The sequence below is a fragment of the Balaenoptera borealis genome, assembly GCF_965194805.1.
Source record: "Balaenoptera borealis genome assembly, chromosome: 7".
Classification (NCBI taxonomy): Eukaryota; Metazoa; Chordata; class Mammalia; order Artiodactyla; family Balaenopteridae; genus Balaenoptera; species Balaenoptera borealis.
The window spans coordinates 74,649,801-74,671,166 of NC_138864.1; the positions used below are offsets into that span (position 1 = coordinate 74,649,801).

A 21,366-nucleotide genomic window follows, 5' to 3' on the forward strand; every position below is an offset into this window, starting at 1 on the left:
CTCGGCGCCGAGCAGCACTCACCAGCCTGAGAGGCTTGTCTGCTCCCCCGCTGGGGCGGGCGGGGCTGGGAGCTGAGGCTCGGGCTTCGGTCGGATCACAGGGAGAGGACTGGGGTTGGCAGCGTGAACACAGCCTGAAGGGGTTAGCGCACCACAGCTGGCTGGGAGGGAGACCGGGAAAAAGTCTGCAGCTGCCGAAGAGGCAAGAGACTTTTTCTTGCCTCTTTGTTTCGCGGCGCACAAGGAGAGGGGATTCAGAGCGCCGCCTAAACGAGCTCCAGAGATGGGTGCGAGCCCTGGCTATCAGCGCGGACCCCAGAGACGGGCAAGAGACGCTAAGGCTGCTGCTGCCGCCACCAAGAAGCCTGTGTGCAAGCACAGGTCACTTTCCACACTGCCCCTCCTGGGAGCCGGTGCAGCCCGCCACGACCAGGCTCCCGTGATCCGGGGACGAACGCACGACGCGCCTCGGGCTGCTGCAACGTTACGACGCCTCTGACGCCGCAGGCTCGCCCCGCCTCCTCCGTACCGCTCCCTCCCCCCGGCCTGAGTGAGCCAGAGCCCCCAAAGCAGCTGCTCCTTTAACCCCGTTCTGTCTGGGTGGGGAACAGACGCCCTCAGGCGACCTACATGCAGAGGCGGGTCCAAATCCAAAGCTGAACCCTGGGAGCTGTGCGAACAAAGAGGAGAAAGTGAAATTTCTCCCAGCAGCCTCAGAAGCAGCGGATTAAAGCTCCACAAACAACTTGATGTGCCTGCATCTTTTGAATACCTGAATAGACAACGAATCATCCCAAATTCAGGAGGTGGACTTTGGGAGCAGGATATTATTAATTTTTCCCCTTTTCCTTTTTTTGTGAGTGTATATGTGTATGCTTCTGGGTGAGATTTTGTCTGTATAACTTTGCTTTCACCATTAGTCCTAGGGTTAGGTCTGTCCGTTTTTTTTTGTTTTTTTTTACTTAAAAAATTTTTTTTTCCAATAGATGTTTTCTTAATAATTTTTTCCTTATTTTCTATTTTTAGAAATTAAAAAGCATTTTAAATAAGTTTTTTCATATTTTTTATTTTAAAAAATTAAAATTTTTTTTCTTAATTTTTTCTTAATAATTTTTTTCTTATTTTTTCTTAAAAAATTAATAAATATATTTTTAAAAATTAAAAAAAAATTTTGTTTTCTTAATAAATTTTTTCTTAATAATTTTTTCTTATTCTTTATTATAATAGCTTTATTTTATTTTATCCTCTTTCTTTCTTTCTTTCTATTTTTTTCTCCCTTTTATTCTGAGCCATGTGGATGAAAGGCTCTTGGTGCTCCAGCCAGGCATCAGGGCTGTGCCTCTGAGGTGGGAGAGCCAATTTCAGGACACTGGTCCACAAGAGACCTCCCAGCTCCACATAATACCAAACGGCAAAAATCTCTCAGAGATCTCCATCTCAACATCAAGACCCAGCTTCACTCAACGACCAGCAAGCTACAGTGCTGGACACCCTATGCCAAACAACTAGCAAGACAGGAACACAGCCCCATCCATTAGCAGAGAGGCTGCCTAAAATCATAATAAGGCCACAGACACCCCAAAACACACCACCAGACGTGGACGTGCCCACCAGAAAGACAAGATCCAACCTCATCCACTAGAACACAGACACTAGTCCCCTCCACCAGGAAGCCTACACAACCCACTGAATGAACCTTAGCCACTGGGGACAGATACCAAAAACAATGGGAACTACGAACATGCAGCCTGTGAAAAGGAGACCCCAAACACAGTAAGATAAGCAAAATGAGAAGACAAAAACCACACAGCAGGTGAAGGAGCAGGGTCAAAACACAGCAGACCTAACAAATGAAGAGGAAATAGGCAGTCTACCTGAAAAAGAATTCAGAATAATGATAGTAAAGATGATCCAAAATCTTGGAAATAGAATACACAAAATGCAAGAAACATTTAACAAGGACGTAGAAGAACTAAAGAGGGACCAAGCAACGATGAAAAACACAATAAATGAAATTAAAAATACTCTAGACGGGATCAATAGCAGAATAACTGAGGCAGAAGAATGGATAAGTGACCTGGAAGATAAAATAGTGGAAATAACTACTGCAGAGCAGGATAAAGAAAAAAGAATGAAAAGAACTGAGGACAGTCTCAGAGACCTCTGGGACAACATTAAATGCACCAACATTCGAATTATAGGGGTCCCAGAAGAAGAAGAGAAAAAGAAAGGGACTGAGAAAATATTTGAAGAGATTATAGTTGAAAACTTCCCTAATATGGGAAAGGAAATAGTTAATCAAGTCCTGGAAGCACAGAGAGTCCCATACAAGATAAATCCAAGGAGAAACACGCCAAGACACATATTAATCAAACTATCAAAAATTAAATATAAAGAAAACATATTAAAAGCAGCAAGGGGAAAACAACAAATAACACACAAGGGAATCCCCATAAGGTTAACATCTGATCTTTCAGCAGAAACTCTGCAAGCCAGAAGGGAGTGGCAGGATATACTTAAAGTGATGAAGGAGAAGAACCTACAACCAAGGTTACTCTACCCAGCAAGGATCTCATTCAGATTTGATGGAGAAATTAAAACCTTTACAGACAAGCAAAAGCTGAGAGAGTTCAGCACCACCAAACCAGCTTTACAACAAATGCTAAAGGAACTTCTCTAGGCAAGAAACACAAGAGAAGGAAAACACCTACATAGAAAATATGAACAGACCAATCACAAGCACTGAAATTGAAACTGTGATTAAAAATCTTCCAACAAACAAAAGCCCAGGACCAGATGGCTTCACAGGCGAATTCTATCAAACATTTAGAGAAGAGCTAACACCTATCCTTCTCAAACTCTTCCAAAATATTGCAGAGGGAGGAACACTCCCCAACTCATTCTACGAGGCCACCATCACCCTGATACCAAAACCAGACAAAGATGTCACAAAGAAAGAAAACTACAGGTCAATATCACTGATGAACATAGATGCAAAAATCCTCAACAAAATACTAGCAAACAGAATCCAACAGCACATTAAAAGGATCATACACCATGATCAAGTGGGGTTTATTCCAGGAATGAAAGGATTCTTCAGTATATGCAAATCAATCAACGTGATACATCATATTAACAAATTGAAGGAGAAAAACCATATGATCATCTAAATAGATGCAGAGAAAGCTTTCGACAAAATTCAACACCCATTTATGATAAAAGCCCTGCAGAAAGTAGGCATAGAGGGAACTTTCCTCAACATAATAAAGGCCATATATGACAAACCCACAGCCAACATTGTCCTCAATGGTGAAAAACTGAAACCATTTCCACTAAGATCAGGAACAAGACAAGGTTGCCCACTCTCACCACTATTATTCAACATAGTTTTGGAAGTGTTAGCCACAGCAATCAGAGAAGACAAAGAAATAAAAGGAATCCAAATCGGAAAAGAAGAAGTAAAGCTGTCACTATTTGCAGATGACATGATACTATACATAGAGAATCCTAAAGATGCTACCAGAAAATTCCTAGAGCTAATCAATGAATTTGGTAAAGTAGCAGGATACAAAATTAATGCACAGAAATCTCTTGCATTCCTATATACTAATGATGAAAAATCTGAAAGTGAAATTAAGAAAACACTCCCATTTACCATTGCAACAAAAAGAATAAAATATCTAGGAATAAACCTACCTAAGGAGACAAAAGACTTGTATGCAGAAAATTATAGGACACTGATGAAAGAAATTAAAGATGATACAAATAGATGGAGAGATATACCATGTTCTTGGATTGGAAGAATCAACAATGTGAAAATGACTCTACTACCCAAAGCAATCTACAGATTCAATGCAATCCCTATCAAACTACCACTGGCATTTTTCACAGAACTAGAACAAAAAATTTCACAATTTGTATGGAGACACAAAAGACCCCGAATAGCCAAAGCAATCTTGAGAACGAAAAATGGAGCTGGAGGAATCAGGCTCCCTGACTTCAGACTATATTACAAACCTACAGTAATCAAGACAGTTTGGTACTGGCACAAAAACAGAAACATAGATCAATGGAACAAGATAGAAAGCCCAGAGATAAACCCACGCACATATGGTCACCTTATCTTAGATAAAGGAGGCAAGCATATACAGTGGAGAAAAGAGCCTCTTCAGTAAGTGGTGCTGGGAAAATTGGACAGGTACATGTAAAAGTATGAAATTAGAACACTCCCTGACACCATACACAAACATAAACTCAAAATGGATTAAAGACCTAAGTGTAAGGCCAGACACTATCAAACTCTTAGAGGAAAACATAGGCAGAACACCCTATGACATAAATCACAGCAAGATCCTTTTTGACCTGGCTCCTAGAGAAATGGAAATAAAAACACAAATAAACAAATGGGACCTAATGAAACTTAAAAGCTTTTGCACAGCAAAGGAAACCATAAACAAGACCAAAAGACAACCCTCAGAATGGGAGAAAATATTTGCAAATGAAGCAACTGACAAAGGATTGATCTCCAAGATTTACAAGCAGCTCATGCAGCTCAATAACAAAAAAACAAACAATCCAATCCAAAAATGGGCAGAAGACCTAAATAGACATTTCTCCAAAGAAGATACACAGATGGCCAACAGACACATGAAAGAATGCTCAACATCATTAATCATTAGAGAAATGCAAATCAAAACTACAATGAGGTATCATCTCACACCGGTCAGAATGGCCATCATCAAAAAATCTGGAAACAATAAATGCTGGAGAGGGTGTGGAGAAAAGGGAACACTCTTGCATTGTTGGTGGGAATGTAAATTGATACAGCCACTATGGAGAACAGTATGGAGGTTCCTTAAAAAACTAAAAATAGAACTACCATACGACCCAGCAATCCCACTACTGGGCATATACCCTGAGAAAACCATAGTTCAAAAAGAGTCATGTACCAAAATGTTCATTGCAGCTCTATTTACAATAGCCAGGACATGGAAGCAACCTAAGTGTCCATCATCGGATGAATGGATAAAGAAGATGTGGCACATATATAAAATGGAATATTACTCAGCCATAAAAAGAAATGAAATGGAGGTATTTGTAATGAGGTGGATGGAGTTAGAGTCTGTCATACAGAGTGAAGTAAGTCAGAAAGAGAAAAACAAATACAGTATGCTAACACATATATATGGAATCTAAGGAAAAAAAAAAAAGAGGTCATGAAGAACCTAGTGGCAAGACGGGAATAAAGACACAGACCTACTAGAGAATGGACTTGAGGATATGGGGAGGGGGAGGGGTGAGATGTGACAGGGTGAGAGAGTGTCATGGACATATATACACTACCAAATGTAAAATAGATAGCTAGTGGGAAGCAGCCGTATAGCACAGGGAGATCAGCTCGGTGATTTGTGACCACCTAGAGGGGTGGGATAGGGAGGGTGGGAGGGAGGGAGATGCAAGAGGGAAGAGATATGGGAACATATGTATATGTATAACTGATTCACTTTGTTATAAAGCAGAAACTAACACACCATTGTAAAGCAATTATACTTCAATAAAGATGTTTAAAAAAAAAAAATACAACGTAAGGACACCACTGAAAAACTTTGAATGAAAACTCCCTCTCTTAGCTCCCTCCAAAGCTTTATGGATTTCAGTCGTTTCTCTTCTGGTCCCAGTACAGTAATCTTTGGATTATTCAAAGATTTTTCACATTTTCTGTACAATTTCTTTTCATATAAATTATTCACTGAATAAAAAATGTATATGAAATCTCTCCTTTTTTTTCCTCTGGAGTAACTCACTCTCCCTAAGGATGTGAACAATAGGATTTGTGTTTGAGCAAGTTGTTAAAAATAAGTCTTAAGCTTTAGGAAGGAATCACATGTGACTCAGTTAGTTCTAAAAATAAATAAATAAAGCCTGGGGAAAGTAGGGGCCAGAGAGAGAATGACTTAGGGGAAAAAGAACAAGCAATTCATTTTCACGAGTTGCAAGACATGGTCTAAATATAGAAGCAGAGACTCCAGTCATCTCTGAGGGCTGAACATCACTCCCTTGCACCACCCCCTACACTGAAATACACTTTCATTTGTCAGCCTGCAAAGAAAAATCTCTGCACCCCTAGAATTTCTCTACACTTGGAAAATTGATGGCACACCATCTTATAGCTATGGCCACAGAATCAAAACCTTGTAGAAAAGAGATTTTCTTGCCTTGAATGAGTGGGGTTGAAAACTAGAACATCTGTCCTAGAAGATGTTATTTTAGTCCCCTGCAAAACATTTAAAGCTAGACAAGTGCTTATTTAATTCTTTGGCATAGCAGGGTTTTAAAAAAATTAGTATTAAAAAACTACTTACTCAGGCTAAGTCAAATCCACGCATTAACAAGTCTTAGAGACTAGAGATGGAGGGCGTGCTGATTGTTGGCTACTTGAGGAGGGTTCTTTGTGCTTTGGGACAGTGGCTGCCTGGCTTGAGGACGCAGGAAACTAATGAGGGACAAAGAACAAAACTCCTCTGTATAACACATGGTTTCCTGTGAAGAAAGTGGGACGCAGGCACTTATCACCTCCAGATTCAAAAGCAAAGGTTTCCCAAGTGCTGATGGGGGATAACATGCAGTTGGAGATAATTTTTAAAACAGAGACCTAACTCCCAGAATTTCAAGAAGACTGCAGTCTTGGATTTTCTCCCATTCTACCAAACTCATCCAGATCAGTAAGCAAACGTATGCTAGGCCAGTGCCTCTAAGAGGTGCGGTGGTTTGAACACAAGGCTGCGTATGATTTGAAACACCTCCCATCACCTCGCTCCCTAATTCCTCCTCCCTTTAAATATTGGGCTGGTCTTAGTGACTTGCTTCTAAGTAAGAGTAGGTAGCAGAAATGATTCTGTGTGGCTTTCGAGGCTAATTCATCAAACGTGATACAGCTTCTGCCCAGCTGTCTCTCTTGAGGTGTGTTCCTTTGGAGCATGGAAACCACCATGCCAGGGAAACCCCAGAGAGGGAGCATGTAGAGACAAACAGGAGATGCCTGTGGAGAGCCAGCAGTTCCGGCCGCCAACCATTCAGGTCTTCCCAGCCCACGAGCCAGATACAGGAGCGCAGGAGCCCTTGATTTGGCTCCGAGCCCAGCGACCGCCGAGATCTTGAGCCAGAACTACCCAAACAGGCTGATCCCGAATGCTGGATCCACAGAAACCAAGAAAGAGAACACAGCTGAATACTGTTTTTAGGCTACCAGTTTGGGGGGTGATTTGTTTCACAATAGATAAATAGAAATATTTTGATACCTAGAAGTGAGCCACTGCCATAACAAAACTTAAAAACATGCAGCAGCGGTTCAGGGCCTGGGTAGAGGGTGGACATTGGAAGAGCTTTGAAGAGGCTGTCGGAGAGGAATTAAAGGAAAGCGAGGAAGGTGTGTTGGAAGCTGGAGGAAAGGATTCCCTGGTTATGAAATGGTGGAAAGTCTAGGAATACTTTCACCAGTGGTAACATGGAAAATAGAAAATATACCTAAGAAACTCATGATCCAGTAGGATTTCCAGGAAGAGTGTTCAAGGCGACCTGATTCTTCCAGCTGCCCATAGGAAATACGAGAGGAGAAAGATGAGCTAAAGAAAGAATTGTTAACTATAAAAGACCCAAGACTTTGGGTGTTCAAAAAATAAAACTATTCCTCAGTTTCATCTTCTCCGGATGGCAAATGCAGCTAAAATTAAAATATGTAATTTCTATCTAAAGATGAAGGCAACGGTGAAGAACCCTTTGTTAAGACCTCAGCCAGATTTGAGGTAGCGCAGCATAGATTCTTTCAAACCATCAAAAGTCCCTCGAAAGATATGAAAGGCATGCCTTTTAGATGTCTCTGTTAAACAGAAGTGCTTATAAAAATCTTAAGGGCACAGTCCTGCAGTAGCCTTAGAGGAAGTCTAAGGTAGAGAAAAGCTTATCTCGAGATTTGAGATAAGCTTTGGATGGATGCGATATTTGTTTAATGGAGTGAATCCTAACAAGATTGATGAGAAACAAAATATTAAGGAGACTTGTACTAACGAACACATTGCCAGCTCAGACTAAAAGGGACAGAGGTGGTATAAAATGAACAGAGGTTTTTGGAATTCTAAAATTCTATGGGAAAGAAGCAGACTGAGAAAACTACACAGCTATAAAAATTTTATAGAACAGGAAGGATAATTCAGAGGGAGGCAACAAGAGCCCAAAGAATGAAGTCAAGAGCCATGGAGAATCATTCCTAGGGAACCATACTGAGCTCTAATCAAGGAACTGGCAACATGTGCCTGGCTGGAGTTCAGTTTCAGAATTGCTGCAGACTGATTACCTGATTGCTACAGATTCAGAAATGTCTGTAGTGGCTATCCTATACCTATCCCACCAAAGTATGTTGGATGCGGGGAGCAAATAACTTGTCACTTTAGTTCACACATCTTCAGATCAAAAACTATACTCAGGAAGCTGTAATTGTGAATCTGTACCTACAGAGCCTCGTCTGCAGCGCCTGAACCTGATTTGGATGATGGGATACTGGACCTTGAGTGTGAGATGGATGCTATCCAGATGAGATATTTGGGAGTTCAAGGAGCGGGTGAGTGTATTTTGCCTGTGGGATCGGGATCAATATATATATAACTTGTGGTAAGAGGGCAGATTGTTGTGGTTTTAAAACATACCCACAATTTTTTGACATTCTTTCCACCAAAAGGTAGAGTCTAATTCTCCTCCCTTTAAATATAGGCTGGCCTTCATGACGCACTTCTAACAAATGGAATGCAAGGCCATAAAAAGCAATACACCTTCTACCTGGTTCTCTTGTTCTCTTGGTGCATGTGCTTTGGAGCCCTGAGCCACCATATTAACTGTGCAGCTAACTTGAGCCATCACACTTAAGAGACCTTGTGGAGAAACCCCATTCAGTTAGAGGTGCTCTGCTCTAGCTCTTGTAGCTCCCAGCTCTCCGAGTCTTCCCAGCTCTGGCACCTGATACGTGAGTGACGAGCCTTAAACGTGACCACAGCTAAGCCACCATCTGACTGTAGTCTCATGAGAACCTCAAGCTAGAACCACCCAGCTGAACTGCTCCTGAACTCCTGACCCATAGAATTATGAGAGATAATAAATGACTATTGTTTTTTTTTAAACATCTTTATTGAAGTATAATTGCCTTACAATGGTGTGTTAGCTTCTGCTTTATAACAAAGTGAATCAGTTATACATATACAATATGTTCCCATATCTCTTCCCTCTTGCATCTCCCTCCCTCCCACCCTCTCCATCCCACCCCTCTAGGTGGTCACAAATCACCGAGCTGATCTCCCTGTGCTATGCGGCTGCTTCCCACTAGCTATCTATTTTACATTTGGTAGTGTATATATGTCCATGACACTCTCTTACCCTGTCACATCTCACCCCACCCCCTCCCCATATCCTCAAGTCCATTCTCTAGTAGGTCTGTGTCTTTATTCCCGTCTTGCCACTAGGTTCTTCATGGCCTTTTTTTTTTTTTTTTTTCCTTAGATTCCGTATATATGTGTTAGCATACTGTATTTGTTTTTCTCTTTCTGACTTACTTCACTCTGTATGACAGACTCCAACTCCATCCACCTCATTACAAATACCTCCATTTCATTTCTTTTTATGGCTGAGTAATATTCCATTGTTATATATGTGCCACATCTTCTTTATCCATTCATCTGTCGATGGACATTTAGGTTGCTTCCATGTCCTGGCTATTGTAAATAGAGCTGCAATGAACATTTTGGTACATGACTCTTTTTGAACTATGGTTTTCTCAGGGTATATGCCCAGTAGTGGGATTGCTGGGTCGTATGGTAGTTCTATTTTTAGTTTTTTAAGGAACCTCCATACTGTTCTCCATAGTGGCTGTATCAATTTACATTCCCACCAACAATGCAAGAGTGTTCCCTTTCCTCCACACCCTCTCCAGCATTTATTGTTTCTAGATTTTTTGATGATGGTCATTCTGATCGGTGTGAGATGATATCTCATTGTAGTTTTGATTTGCATTTCTCTAATGATTAATGATGTTTAGCATTCTTTCATGTGTCTGTTGGCCATCTGTATATCTTCTTTGGAGAAATGTCTATTTAGGTCTTCTGCCCATTTTTGGATTGGGTTGTTTGTTTTTTTGTTATTGAGCTGCATGAGCTGCTTGTAAATCTTGGAGATTAATCCTTTGTCAGTTGCTTCATTTGCAAATATTTTCTCCCATTCTGAAGGTTGTCTTTTGGTCTTGTTTATGGTTTCATTTGCTGTGCAAAAAAAAGCTTTTAAGCTTCATTAGGTCCCATTTGTTTATTTGTGTTCTTATTTCCATTTCTCTGGGAGCTGGGTCAAAAAGAATCTTGCTGTGATGTATGTCATAGGGTGTTCTGCCTATGTTTTCCTCTAAGAGTTTGATAGTGTCTGGCCTTACACTTAGGTCTTTAATCCATTTTGAGTTTATTTTTGTGTATGGTGTCAGGAAGTGTTCTAATTTCATACTTTTACATGTATCTGTCCAATTTTCCCAGCACCACTTATTGAAGAGGCTGTCTTTTCTCCACTGTATATGCTTGCCTCCTTTATCAAAGATAAGGTGACCATATGTGTGTGGGTTTATCTCTGGGCTTTCTATCCTGTTCCATTGATCTATATTTCTGTTTTTGTTCCAGTACCAAACTGTCTTGATTACTGTAGGTTTGTAATATAGTCTGAAGTCAGGGAGCCTGATTCCCCCAGCTCCATTTTTCGTTCTCAAGATTGCTTTGGCTATTTGGGGTCTTTTGTGTCTCCATACAAATTGTGAAATTTTTTGTTCTAGTTCTGTGAAAAATGCCAGTGGTAGTTTGATAGGGATTGCATTGAATCTGTAGATTGCTTTGGGTAGTAGAGTCATTTTCACAATGTTGATTCTTCCAATCCAGGAACATGGTATATCTCTCCATCTATTTGTATCATCTTTAATTTCTTTCATCAGTGTCTTATAATTTTCTGCATACAGGTCTTTTGTCTCCTTAGGTAGGTTTATTCCTAGATATTTTATTCTTTTTGTTGCAATGGTAAACGGGAGTGTTTTCTTAATTTCACTTTCAGATTTTTCGTCATTAGTGTATAGAAATGCAAGAGATTTCTGTGCATTAATTTTGTATCCTGCTACTTTACCAAATTCATTGATTAGCTCTAGGAGTTTTCTGGTAGCATCTTTAGGATTCTCTATGTATAGTATCATGTCATCTGCAAATAGTGACAGCTTTACTTCTTCTTTTCCGATTTGGATTCCTTTTATTTCTTTGTCTTCTCTGATTGCTGTGGCTAACACTTCCAAAACTATGTTGAATAATAGTGGTGAGAGTGGGCAACCTTGTCTTGTTCCTGATCTTAGTGGAAATGGTTTCAGTTTTTCACCATTGAGGACAATGTTGGCTGTGGGTTTGTCATATATGGCCTTTATTATGTTGAGGAAAGTTCCCTCTATGCCTACTTTCTGCAGGGCTTTTATCATAAATGGGTGTTGAATTTTGTCGAAAGCTTTCGCTGCATCTATTGAGATGATCATATGGTTTTTCTCCTTCAATTTGTTAATATGGTGTATCATATTGATTGATTTGCATATATTGAAGAATCCTTGCATTCCTGGGATAAACCCCACTTGATCATGGTGTATGATCCTTTTAATGTGCTGTTGGATTCTGTTTGCTAGTATTTTGTTGAGAATTTTTGCATCTATGTTCATCAGTGATATTGGCCTGTAGTTTTCTTTGTGACATCTTTGTCTGGTTTTGGTATCAGGGTGATGGTGGCCTCGTAGAATGAGTTGGGGAGTGTTCCTCCCTCTGCAATATTTTGGAAGAGTTTGAGAAGGATAGGTGTTAGCTCTTCTCTAAATGTTTGATAGAATTCACCTGTGAAGCCATCTGGTCCTGGGCTTTTGTTTGTTGGAAGGTTTTTAATCACAGTTTCAATTTCAGCGCTTGTGATTGGTCTGTTCATATTTTCTATTTCTTCCTGGTTCAGTCTCGGCAGGTTGTGCATTTCTAAGAATCTGTCCATTTCTTCCAGGTTGTCCATTTTATTGGCATAGAGTTGCTTGTAGTAATCTCTCATGATCTTTTGTATTTCTGCAGTGTCAGTGGTTACTTCTCCTTTTTCATTTCTAATTCTATTGATTTGAGTCTTCTCCCTTTTTCTCTTGATGAGTCTGGCTAATGGTTTATCAATTTTGTTTATCTTCTCAAAGAACCAGCTTTTAGTTTCATTGATTTTTGCTATTGTTTCCTTCATTTCTTTTTCATTTATTTCTGACCTGATGTTTATAATTTCTTTCCTTATGCTGGCTTTTGGGTTTTTTTGTTCTTCTTTCTCTAATTGCTTTAGGTGCAAGGTTAGGTTGTTTATTCGAGATGTTTCCTGTTTCTTGAGGTAGGCTTGTATTGCTATAAACTTCCCTCTTAGCACTGCTTTTGCTGCATCCCATAGGTTTTGGGTCGTCGTATCTCCATTGTCATTTGTTTCTAGGTATTTTTTGATTTCCCCTTTGATTTCTTCAGTGATCACTTCGTTATTAAGTAGTGTATTGTGTAGCCTCCATGTGTTTGTATTTTTTACAGATCTTTTCCTGTAATTGATGTCTAGTCTCATAGCGTTGTGGTCAGAAAAGATACTTGATACGATTTCAATTTTCTTAAATTTACCAAGGCTTGATTTGTGACCCAAGATATGATCTATCCTGGAGAATGTTCCATGAGCACTTGAGAAAAATGTGTAGTCTGTTGTTTTTGGGTGGAATGTCCTATAAATATCAATTAAGTCCATCTTGTTTAATGTATCATTTAAAGTTTGTGTTTCCTTATTTATTTTCATTTTGGATGATCTGTCCATTGGTGAAAGTGGGATGTTAAAGTCCCCTACTATGATTGTGTTGCTGTCGATTTCCCCTTTTATGGCTGTTAGTATTTGCCTTATGTATTGAGGTGCTCCTATGTTGGGTGCATAAATATTTACAATTGTTATACCTTCCTCTTGGATCGATCCCTTGATCATTATATAGTGTCCTTCTTTGTCTCTTGTAATAGTCTTTAGTTTAAAGTCTATGTTGTCTGATATGAGAATTGCTACTCCAGCTTTCTTCTGATTTCCATTTGCATGGAATATCTTTTTCCATCCCCTCACTTTCAGTCTGTATGTGTCTCTAGGTCTGAAGTGGGTCTCTTGTAGACAGCATATATATGGGTCTTGTTTTTGTATCCATTCAGCCAGCCTGTGTCTTTTGGTGGGAGCATTTAATCCATTTACATTCAAGGTAATTATCGATATGTATGTTCCTATTCCCATTTTCTTAAATGTTTTGGGTTTGTTATTGTAGGTGTTTTCCTTCTCTTGTGTTTCTTGCCTAGAGAAGTTCCTTTAGCATTTATTGTAAAGCTGGTTTGGTGGTGCTGAACTCTCTCAGCTTTTGCTTGTCTGTAAAGGTTTTAATTTCTCCATCACATCTGAATGAGATCCTTGCTGGGTAGAGTAATCTTGGTTGTAGGTTTTTCTCCTTCATCACTTTAAGTATATCCTGCCACTCCCTTGTGGCTTGTAGAGTTTCTGCTGAAAGATCAGATGTTAACCTTATGGGGATTCCCTTGTGTGTTATTTGTTGTTTTTCCCTTGCTGCTTTTAATATGTTTTCTTTATATTTAATTTTTGACAGTTTGATTAATATGTGTCTTGGCGTGTTTCTCCTTGCGTTTATCCTGTATGGGACTCTCTGTGCTTCCAGGACTTGATTAACTATTTCCTTTCCCATATTAGGGAAGTTTTCAACTATAATCTCTTCAAATATTTTCTCAGTCCCTTTCTTTTTCTCTTCTTCTTCTGGGACCCCTATAATTCGAATGTTGGTGCGTTTAATGTTGTCCCAGAGGTCTCTGAGACTGTCCTCAGTTCTTTTCATTCTTTTTTCTTTATCCTGCTCTGCAGTAGTTATTTCCACCATTTTATCTTCCAGGTCACTTATCCATTCTTCTGCCTCAGTTATTCTGCTATTGATCCCATCTAGAGTATTTTTAATTTCATTTATTGTGTTTTTCATCATTGCTTGGTTCCTCTTTAGTTCTTCTACATCCTTGTTAAATGTTTCTTGCATTTTGTGTATTCTATTTCCAAGATTTTGGATCATCCTTACTATCATTATTCTGAATTCTTTTTCAGGTAGACTACCTATTTCCTCTTCATTTGTTAAGTCTGGTGTGTTTTGACCCTGCTCCTTCATCTGCTGTGTGTTTTTCTGTCATCTCATTTTGCTTATCTTACTGTGTTTGGGGGTCTCCTTTTCACAGGCTGCAGGTTCATAGTTCCCGTTGTTTTTGGTATCTGTCCCCAGTGGCTAAGGTTGGTTCAGTGGGTTGTGTAGGCTTCCTGGTGGAGGGAACTAGTGCCTGAGTTTTGGTGGATGAGGCTGGATCTTGTCTTTCTGGTGGGCACGTCCACGTCTGGTGGTGTATTTTGGCGTGTCTGTGGCCTTATTATGATTTTAGGCAGCCTCTCTGCTAATGGATGGGGCTGTGTTCCTGTCTTGCTAGTTGTTTGGCATAGGGTGTCCAGCACTGTAGCTTGCTTGTCGTTGAGTGAAGCTGGGTCTTGGTGTTGAGATGGAGATCTCTGAGAGATTTTTGCCGTTTGGTATTACGTGGAGCTGGGAGGTCTCTTGTGGACCAGTGTCCTGAAGTTGGCTCTCCCACCTCAGAGGCATGGCCCTGATGCCTGGCTGGAGCACCAAGAGCCTTTCGTCCACACGGCTCAGAGTAAAAGGGAGAAAAAATAGAAAGAAAGAAAGAAAGAGGCTATAATATAGTGAAGTAAAATAAAGCTATTATAAAGCAAAGCTATACAGACAAAATCTCACCCAGAAGCATATACATATACACTCACAAAAAAAAGGAAAAGGGGAAAAATTAATATATCCTGCTCCCAAAGTCCACCTCCTGAATTTGGGATGATTCGTTGTCTATTCAGGTATTCAACAGATGCAGGCACATCAAGTTGTTTGTGGAGTTTTAATCCGCTGCTTCTGAGGCTGCTGGGAGAGATTTCCCCTTCTCTTCTCTGTTCACACAGCTCCTGGGGATCAGCTTTGGATTTGGACCCGCCTCTGCGTGTAGGTCACCTGAGGGCGTCTATTCCCCGCCCAGACAGGATGGGAGCAGCTGCTTCGGGGACTCTGGCTCACCCAGGCCGCGGGGGGGGGGGGGGGGGGGGGGGAGGGGTACGGAGGAGGCGGGGCGAGCCTGCGGCGTCAGAGGCGTCGTGACGTTGCAGCAGCCTGAGGCGCATTGTGTGTTCTCCCGTTGAAGTTGTCCCCGGATCACGGGACCCTGGCAGTGGCGGGCTGCACCGGCTACCGGGAGGGGTGGTGTGGAGAGTGACCTGTGCTCGCACACAGGCTTTTTGGAGGCGGCAGCAGCAGCCCCAGCGTCTCACGCCTGTCTCTGGGGTCCGCGCTGATCGCCGCGGCTCGCACCCGTCTCTGGAGCTCGTTTAGGCGGCGCTCTGACTCCCCTCTCTTTGCGTGCTGCGAAACAGAGGCAAGAAAAAGTCTCTTGCCTCTTCGGCAGCTGCAGACTTTTTCCCGGTCTCCCTCCCAGCCAGCTGTGGTGCGCTAACCCCTTCAGGCTGTGTTCACGCCGCCAACCCCAGTCCTCTCCCTGCGATACGACTGAAGCCCAAGCCTCAGCTCCCAGCCCCGCCCGCCCCGGTGGGTGAGCAGACAAGCCTCTCTGGCTGGTGAGTGCTGCTCAGCGCCGAGCCTCCGTGCGGGAAGTGCGGGAATCTCTCCGCTTTTCCCTCTGCGCCCCTGTTGCTGTGGGGTCTGCGCTGATCGCCGCGGCTTGCGCTCGTCTCTGGAGTTCGTTTAGGCGGCGCTCTGAATCCCCTCTCCTCGCGCACCAGGAAACATAGAGGGAAGAAAAAGTCTCTTGTCTCCTCGGCAGCTGCAGACTTTTTCCTGGACTCCCTCCCGGCTAGCTGTGGTGCACTAACCCCTTCAGGCTGTGTTCATGCCGCCAACCCCAGTCCTCTCCCTGCGATCCGACCGAAGCCCGAGCCTCAGCTCCCAGCCCCGCCCGCCCCGGCGGCTGAGCAGACAAGCCTCTCGGGCTGGTGAGTGCTGCTCAGCGCCGAGCCTCCGTGCGGGAAGTGCGGGAATCTCTCCGCTTTGCCCTCCACACCCCTGTGGCTGCGCTCTCCTCCGTGGCTCCGAAGCTCCCCCCTCTGCCACCCGCAGTCTCCGCCCGCGAAGGGGCTTCCTAGTGTGTGGAAATCTTTCCTCCTTCATGGCTCCCTCCCACTGGCGCAGGTCCCGTCCCTATTCTTTTGTCTCTGTTATTTCTTTTTTCTTTTGCCCTACCCAAGTACGGGGGGAGTTTCTTGCCTTTTTGGAGGTCGGACGTTTTCTGCCAGCGTTCAGTGGGTGTTCTGTAGGAGCAGTTCCACGTGTAGATGTATTTCTACTGTATCTATGGGAAGGAAGGTGATCTCCGCGTCTTACTCTTCCGCCATCTTCTCTCCTCCTCCCATGACTATTGTTTTTTAAGACACTAAATTTTCAGGTGATTTCTTAAGCAGCAAAGATAATCAGAACAAGGGGTCACCAGTCACGTCTTAGTCTGTGTGAATGGGAATCCCTGCAGTTTTTCAGCAAGATGGTAACCCAGGATGCTGTGCAAACCTAGCTGTCAGTGTTGGTCGACATCTGCAGGCTTTGTCCGGGCCACTCTGTGTCTCACTTTTCTCTCCTCTTCCCTGGTTTGCTACTTTCATTTGACTACATGTCTTGACTTCATTTGACACTAAGCTTCAAGACGAGTCCCTAATAACCTGGTGCTCTGGCTTTGCTAATATCGTTTGGACGCTCTGGTCTAGTTCACCCTGGGATTTCCCCCAAATATCGCCCTGATGTCCACTTCAGCACCCTTGTGCCCAAGATAGCAAACAGAGGCCCCTTCCCTTCCCATCCCAGATCGTCTCTGCACTGTGGGGATATGGGAGATACACACATCCAAGCTCCGTTTCTACCCCATGCAAACAGCTGCCTCTTGCCTATTCTCTAGTGTGGGCTCAGAAGGTGGGACATGACCGCAGGCTTCCCAACGAATCCTCTGCCCGACCAAGCAGAGCAGAGGTTGGAGGGGAGACTTGAGAGGGAGGAAAATAGACTGGTTAAGAGGTTATGCATCTAAACTTCCCTATAGCGATCACCACCATGGATGACCCTCAGAACCACTTCAGGAGATTTTTAAAAGTACACACACCTGGACTGCCACCCCTGTGACTGTGATTCAGGAGAAATGTTCAGAAAGCTCCCCAGGTGATTTTGGTAGTCAGCCAAGTGTAGGAACTGCTTCAGGGAGCTCCTTGAGGAGATCTTTTCCTCTGTGGTTTCCCTTCCTCCCATAGAGCCAGGCCATACCTTGTATATAATTTCATGTCATAGTATTTAGTATACAAATAGTATATTCACATTGTTTGCAGGCTTCTAAACCCTTTCTTAGGATGGTAAACTGTATTCAATCTCACTTGTTTAATCTGTATTTATCCTTTAATCATTGATTTATCTAAAAAAAACCCACTGTTAAACGTCTGTGCCTCGGTCACCATTTTCAGGCTTGAGGAGATAGAGATTGAAAAAAGGCCTGTATTGTTACTATTTCCAAAGTGATGTGGGAACATGGAAGAAGGAGAAACTGTTTTGAGGGGAATTCTGGGATGTTTGGCAACAGAGATAGTTTTGGAACAGGGCTTCAAAAGGATTAATGGGAACTTGCTCGAAAAATGGGAAAGGGCATTCCAATCAGATGGAACAGTGTGTGCAAAAGAACAGGGGCACGTAGAGGTCTGGGATACCCAGGGATCAATGGGAAGTTTAGGACTTGTGTGTGGAGAGGTACGGGACGAGCCTGGGGAGAAAGAGGTCAAGAAGCAATGCTGTGCTGGAAAAAAGGCTCTCTTTCAAAAACAAAACAAAAAATAGCAACAAAAAACAAAACAAACCCCAAACCAAAACCAAAATCAAAACCACAAAGGAAAAAAAACAACCCTGATATGTAGAGTTTGCCAATTACTGGGGTGTAAATACTCCCATCTGATTTCAAGTTATTAATGATTTAAGAACTGGCTCACAAAATTCCTAGGTATACAGTTGGTTCTGGTGGCCTGGTATCAGCTAGTTCCAGCACATGACTAACAGGAAGCAGATCCTTTAATTCCAAGAGATGTGCTGAAACAATTTTTTGCCCTTCCCCTTACGATGTCTGCTTCCACAGGATCAGAGTAGAGTGGGCAGATGAAATGCCCCACGGACCTGAAAACTCACAGGAGCTAATTCTCAGCCTCCTATCACCCACCAGCAGTGCCCTTAGACCCAGGCAAGAGGGAGCTCTGTTTTGGTTCCCATGTTTAAAGGGCCTGGCTCTAGATCCTCGGCAAGCATAGCCCTCCTCCAGAGAATGAGGAATCCATGGTGCCATGCCCAACAGGAGCCAATCTCCCCCACTTTTATTCATATTCTCCAGATGCCTGGGACCCTGGAATCTTCTCTGCAATTGGAGTCTTCCCCAAAAACCCCCTCCATAAGTGTATGCAGCTGATGCCCGCGGGCCGGCCAAGGAAGGGCTGTTTGCCACAGGTACGGACAGAGTGTGGATGCGGGGGGCAGGGCGGGGTGCCCACACATATGTATGCTACACGCCGCCAAGTTTTGGTGAACTTAGAGGAGTCTGAGAATTCTAAGTGCAACCCTGGTTTTTCTAGGTCATTATGAAGACATATTTGTCAAGGTAAAATAATAGAATTTATTTAACATTTTGTCAGCTGGATTTATAGTTTGAAATATTTAGCTATATGGTACATGGGCTTCCATTTTGGATCTGTCCTGGGCCTGGCAAGTGTCAGGGGTGGTCCTGGCCTAACCCCATTACCAGGGCACATTCTAAGCCAAGGTAAGCAAACAACAGCCCTCGGGCAAATCCCTGCCCACTGCCTGTTTTTATACAGACTGTGAGCTACAAATGGGTTTTACTTTTAAAATAGCTTTTAAAAATCAAGAGCAAAATATTTCATGACATGTGAAAATTGTGAAATTCAAGCTTCAGTGCCCCATAAATTGTTTCATTGGAGCACGGCCATGCTCATTCATTTATATGTTGGGCGTGGCTGCTTTCACACTCTGACAGTAGAGTGAGTCGTTTTGACGGAGACTGTGTGGCTCAGAAAGCTGGATATATTTACTATCTGGCTCTTACGGCAAGTTTGCCTGCCTGCTCCCCGGAGGAGCAGACAGACAGGAGGAAGGCAAGAGGCTAGCAGTTCTCTCGCGAGGTGCACGACAGCAACACCTGTTGAGCTCCCAAACAGACCGGTGCCAGGGACCCACCCTCAATATTTCTCGAATGAATTGGTCTGGGGTGGAGGTGTTTTCAAAACTTCCCCATGATTCTAATGAGAGCCGGGGCTGCCAGCCGCTGGGCTAAGGGGATTGGATACCAGAGGGTCTGGATTCCCCCAATGTTTGGCCGAAAAAAGGGACTTGTGCCTGCTCGCCCCAGGGATCCGCAAGGTACCCAGTTATTCGATTTGGTTGAAGATGGCGAGAGGGAAGAGAGTCATTGTTTCACACTGTAGTAGGATGTATAAGCTAAGTTGCATTTGAACCTAAATCCTTGAACCGCTGCTTCAAACATATGTCCCCGGATGTCCCCAGCATTGTCTGCATCTGTCAGGCACACCTTCGCCAGGACCCCCGCTGGGTCACTTCTCAGGATACACTCCAACTGGGAACCCTTACCCCATCTTTGCAGCATGCCCTCCGTAATTATTGGTGGTCTCACAGGGAAGGAGAAAAAAGACGACTCTATCAGGATCCCATTCTCCACCGGCACAGTCAGCACCATTGGCAGAGGCCGGCTCCGGGGCTGCAAGCCTGCTCTGAGCTATTATTGTGCCTGGCTCTCTCTCAGCATGACTCAACGCAGACAATACAGCACACGGAGAGCATGGGGGATGAACAGTAAATACGAAGCCTTGGATTTTTTTTTAATCTTGTCAGTTTTCTCCTGATTTGTGTCCTTTATCCTAGCCCCCTCTGCTGTATAAGCTTCTCAAAGCTAATGCCCATAACGCCACCACCCACTGGTAGCAGCAGGCTGCTGGGCCGCGGCGGGGTCCTCATGGCGGAGCTTTACAATGCCCGCCATTCTTCAGCGACGGTACGCGTTAACCTAGTGGCACCGGGTTGCTCCGACACCTTCCCCTCTGGTTTCTCTTTCCTCTGGGGGCCAATGGCAAGGCTGGGAGGACCGCCCTCCTGACTCTAACTGCTTGCCTCTGCGAGCACACACCACATGCTCCAACCTGGCAGAGCTGCAACGGCCCTGCTGAAAAAGAGCAAGGGAACGCTGGGCAATTATGGGGCTGAGAGTTGACTGTCATCTCTACTTCCATGTTAAAAAAGTTAGAACTGTTTCTCCAAGCTATTTCTTTGGCCTCTGGTAGATACCAGCCCTCCACCTCCTTTCTTTTCTCAAGAGCTCGTGGGATTAAATCAACCCGGGGATGCGGTCAAGCCCACCGCCGAGGCTGCTGGGAATGATGTCAGCAATGGGCATCTGCGCTACTGTCACCGAAGTGGGACGATGGCATACATTTTGCTCCCTTGAAACAGCTCCAAGGAACAAGTTATTCTTTTGACACTTTTCTAGTTCTAATCAGTTTCCAGGGTCACTTATGGCTCCCATTTAACTAAGAAATGTGCCTGTTATCTCTACCTTGGCTACCACGACGTCTGCCTCTACGCCACCTCCTGTCTCAGAATCCACTGGTGGTGGCAGGGCTGTGTGGAAGTGCACGTGCCTTTGGCATAGATGACTTGCTGCTTTAGGGGAGACAGCAGGGGCTGGTGGAGGCTGGAGATGGGTGGCTCTCACGAGCTTTTGTGGAATGCAATATACATCAACTGAAAACACTTACATTCGGTTTTGTGAGAGCGTCAGCTTGCGAGGGCTTCCAAACTATGAAATCACAGAGGTTATAGGAAAGGAGCAAGGGAAGGGAAACCTGAGGTAGCTGCTGCTGGGGTGGGGGGTCTGTGCAGGGGAAGGCCGGGGGTCGTAGGTCTTAACATGAGATATGAATTTTGATTTTTACCTTCAAGGAGAAACATTTTAAAATCACCAAATAGCATATCTAGAAGTTGATGACTGTATCTGGTATGAACTTTATTATCCATCGATGGGGCTTTGTTTGGGGTTATGAAGCTGACAGATCCGACAAGAAAGAAGAGGTGATGACAGAAATGAAACT

The 21,366-nt window shown here is 43.4% G+C and overlaps 1 protein-coding gene across 2 annotated transcripts in view; it reads left to right on the forward strand.

The window, feature by feature from the left end:
• Positions 1-20,584, forward strand: part of LOC309631734 (uncharacterized protein) — a 492,832-nt gene extending 472,248 nt beyond the window's left edge. For both annotated transcript variants that reach the window (XM_082398597.1, XM_082398598.1), the window contains 3 exons: positions 8,511-8,614; positions 18,582-18,694; positions 19,866-20,584. In XM_082398597.1, coding sequence (XP_082254723.1) covers positions 8,511-8,614; positions 18,582-18,694; positions 19,866-20,078 — 430 coding nt within the window. In that variant the 3' untranslated portion in view covers positions 20,079-20,584. The remainder of the gene's footprint in view (positions 1-8,510; positions 8,615-18,581; positions 18,695-19,865) is intronic.
• The last annotated feature ends 782 nt before the right edge of the window (positions 20,585-21,366 follow it).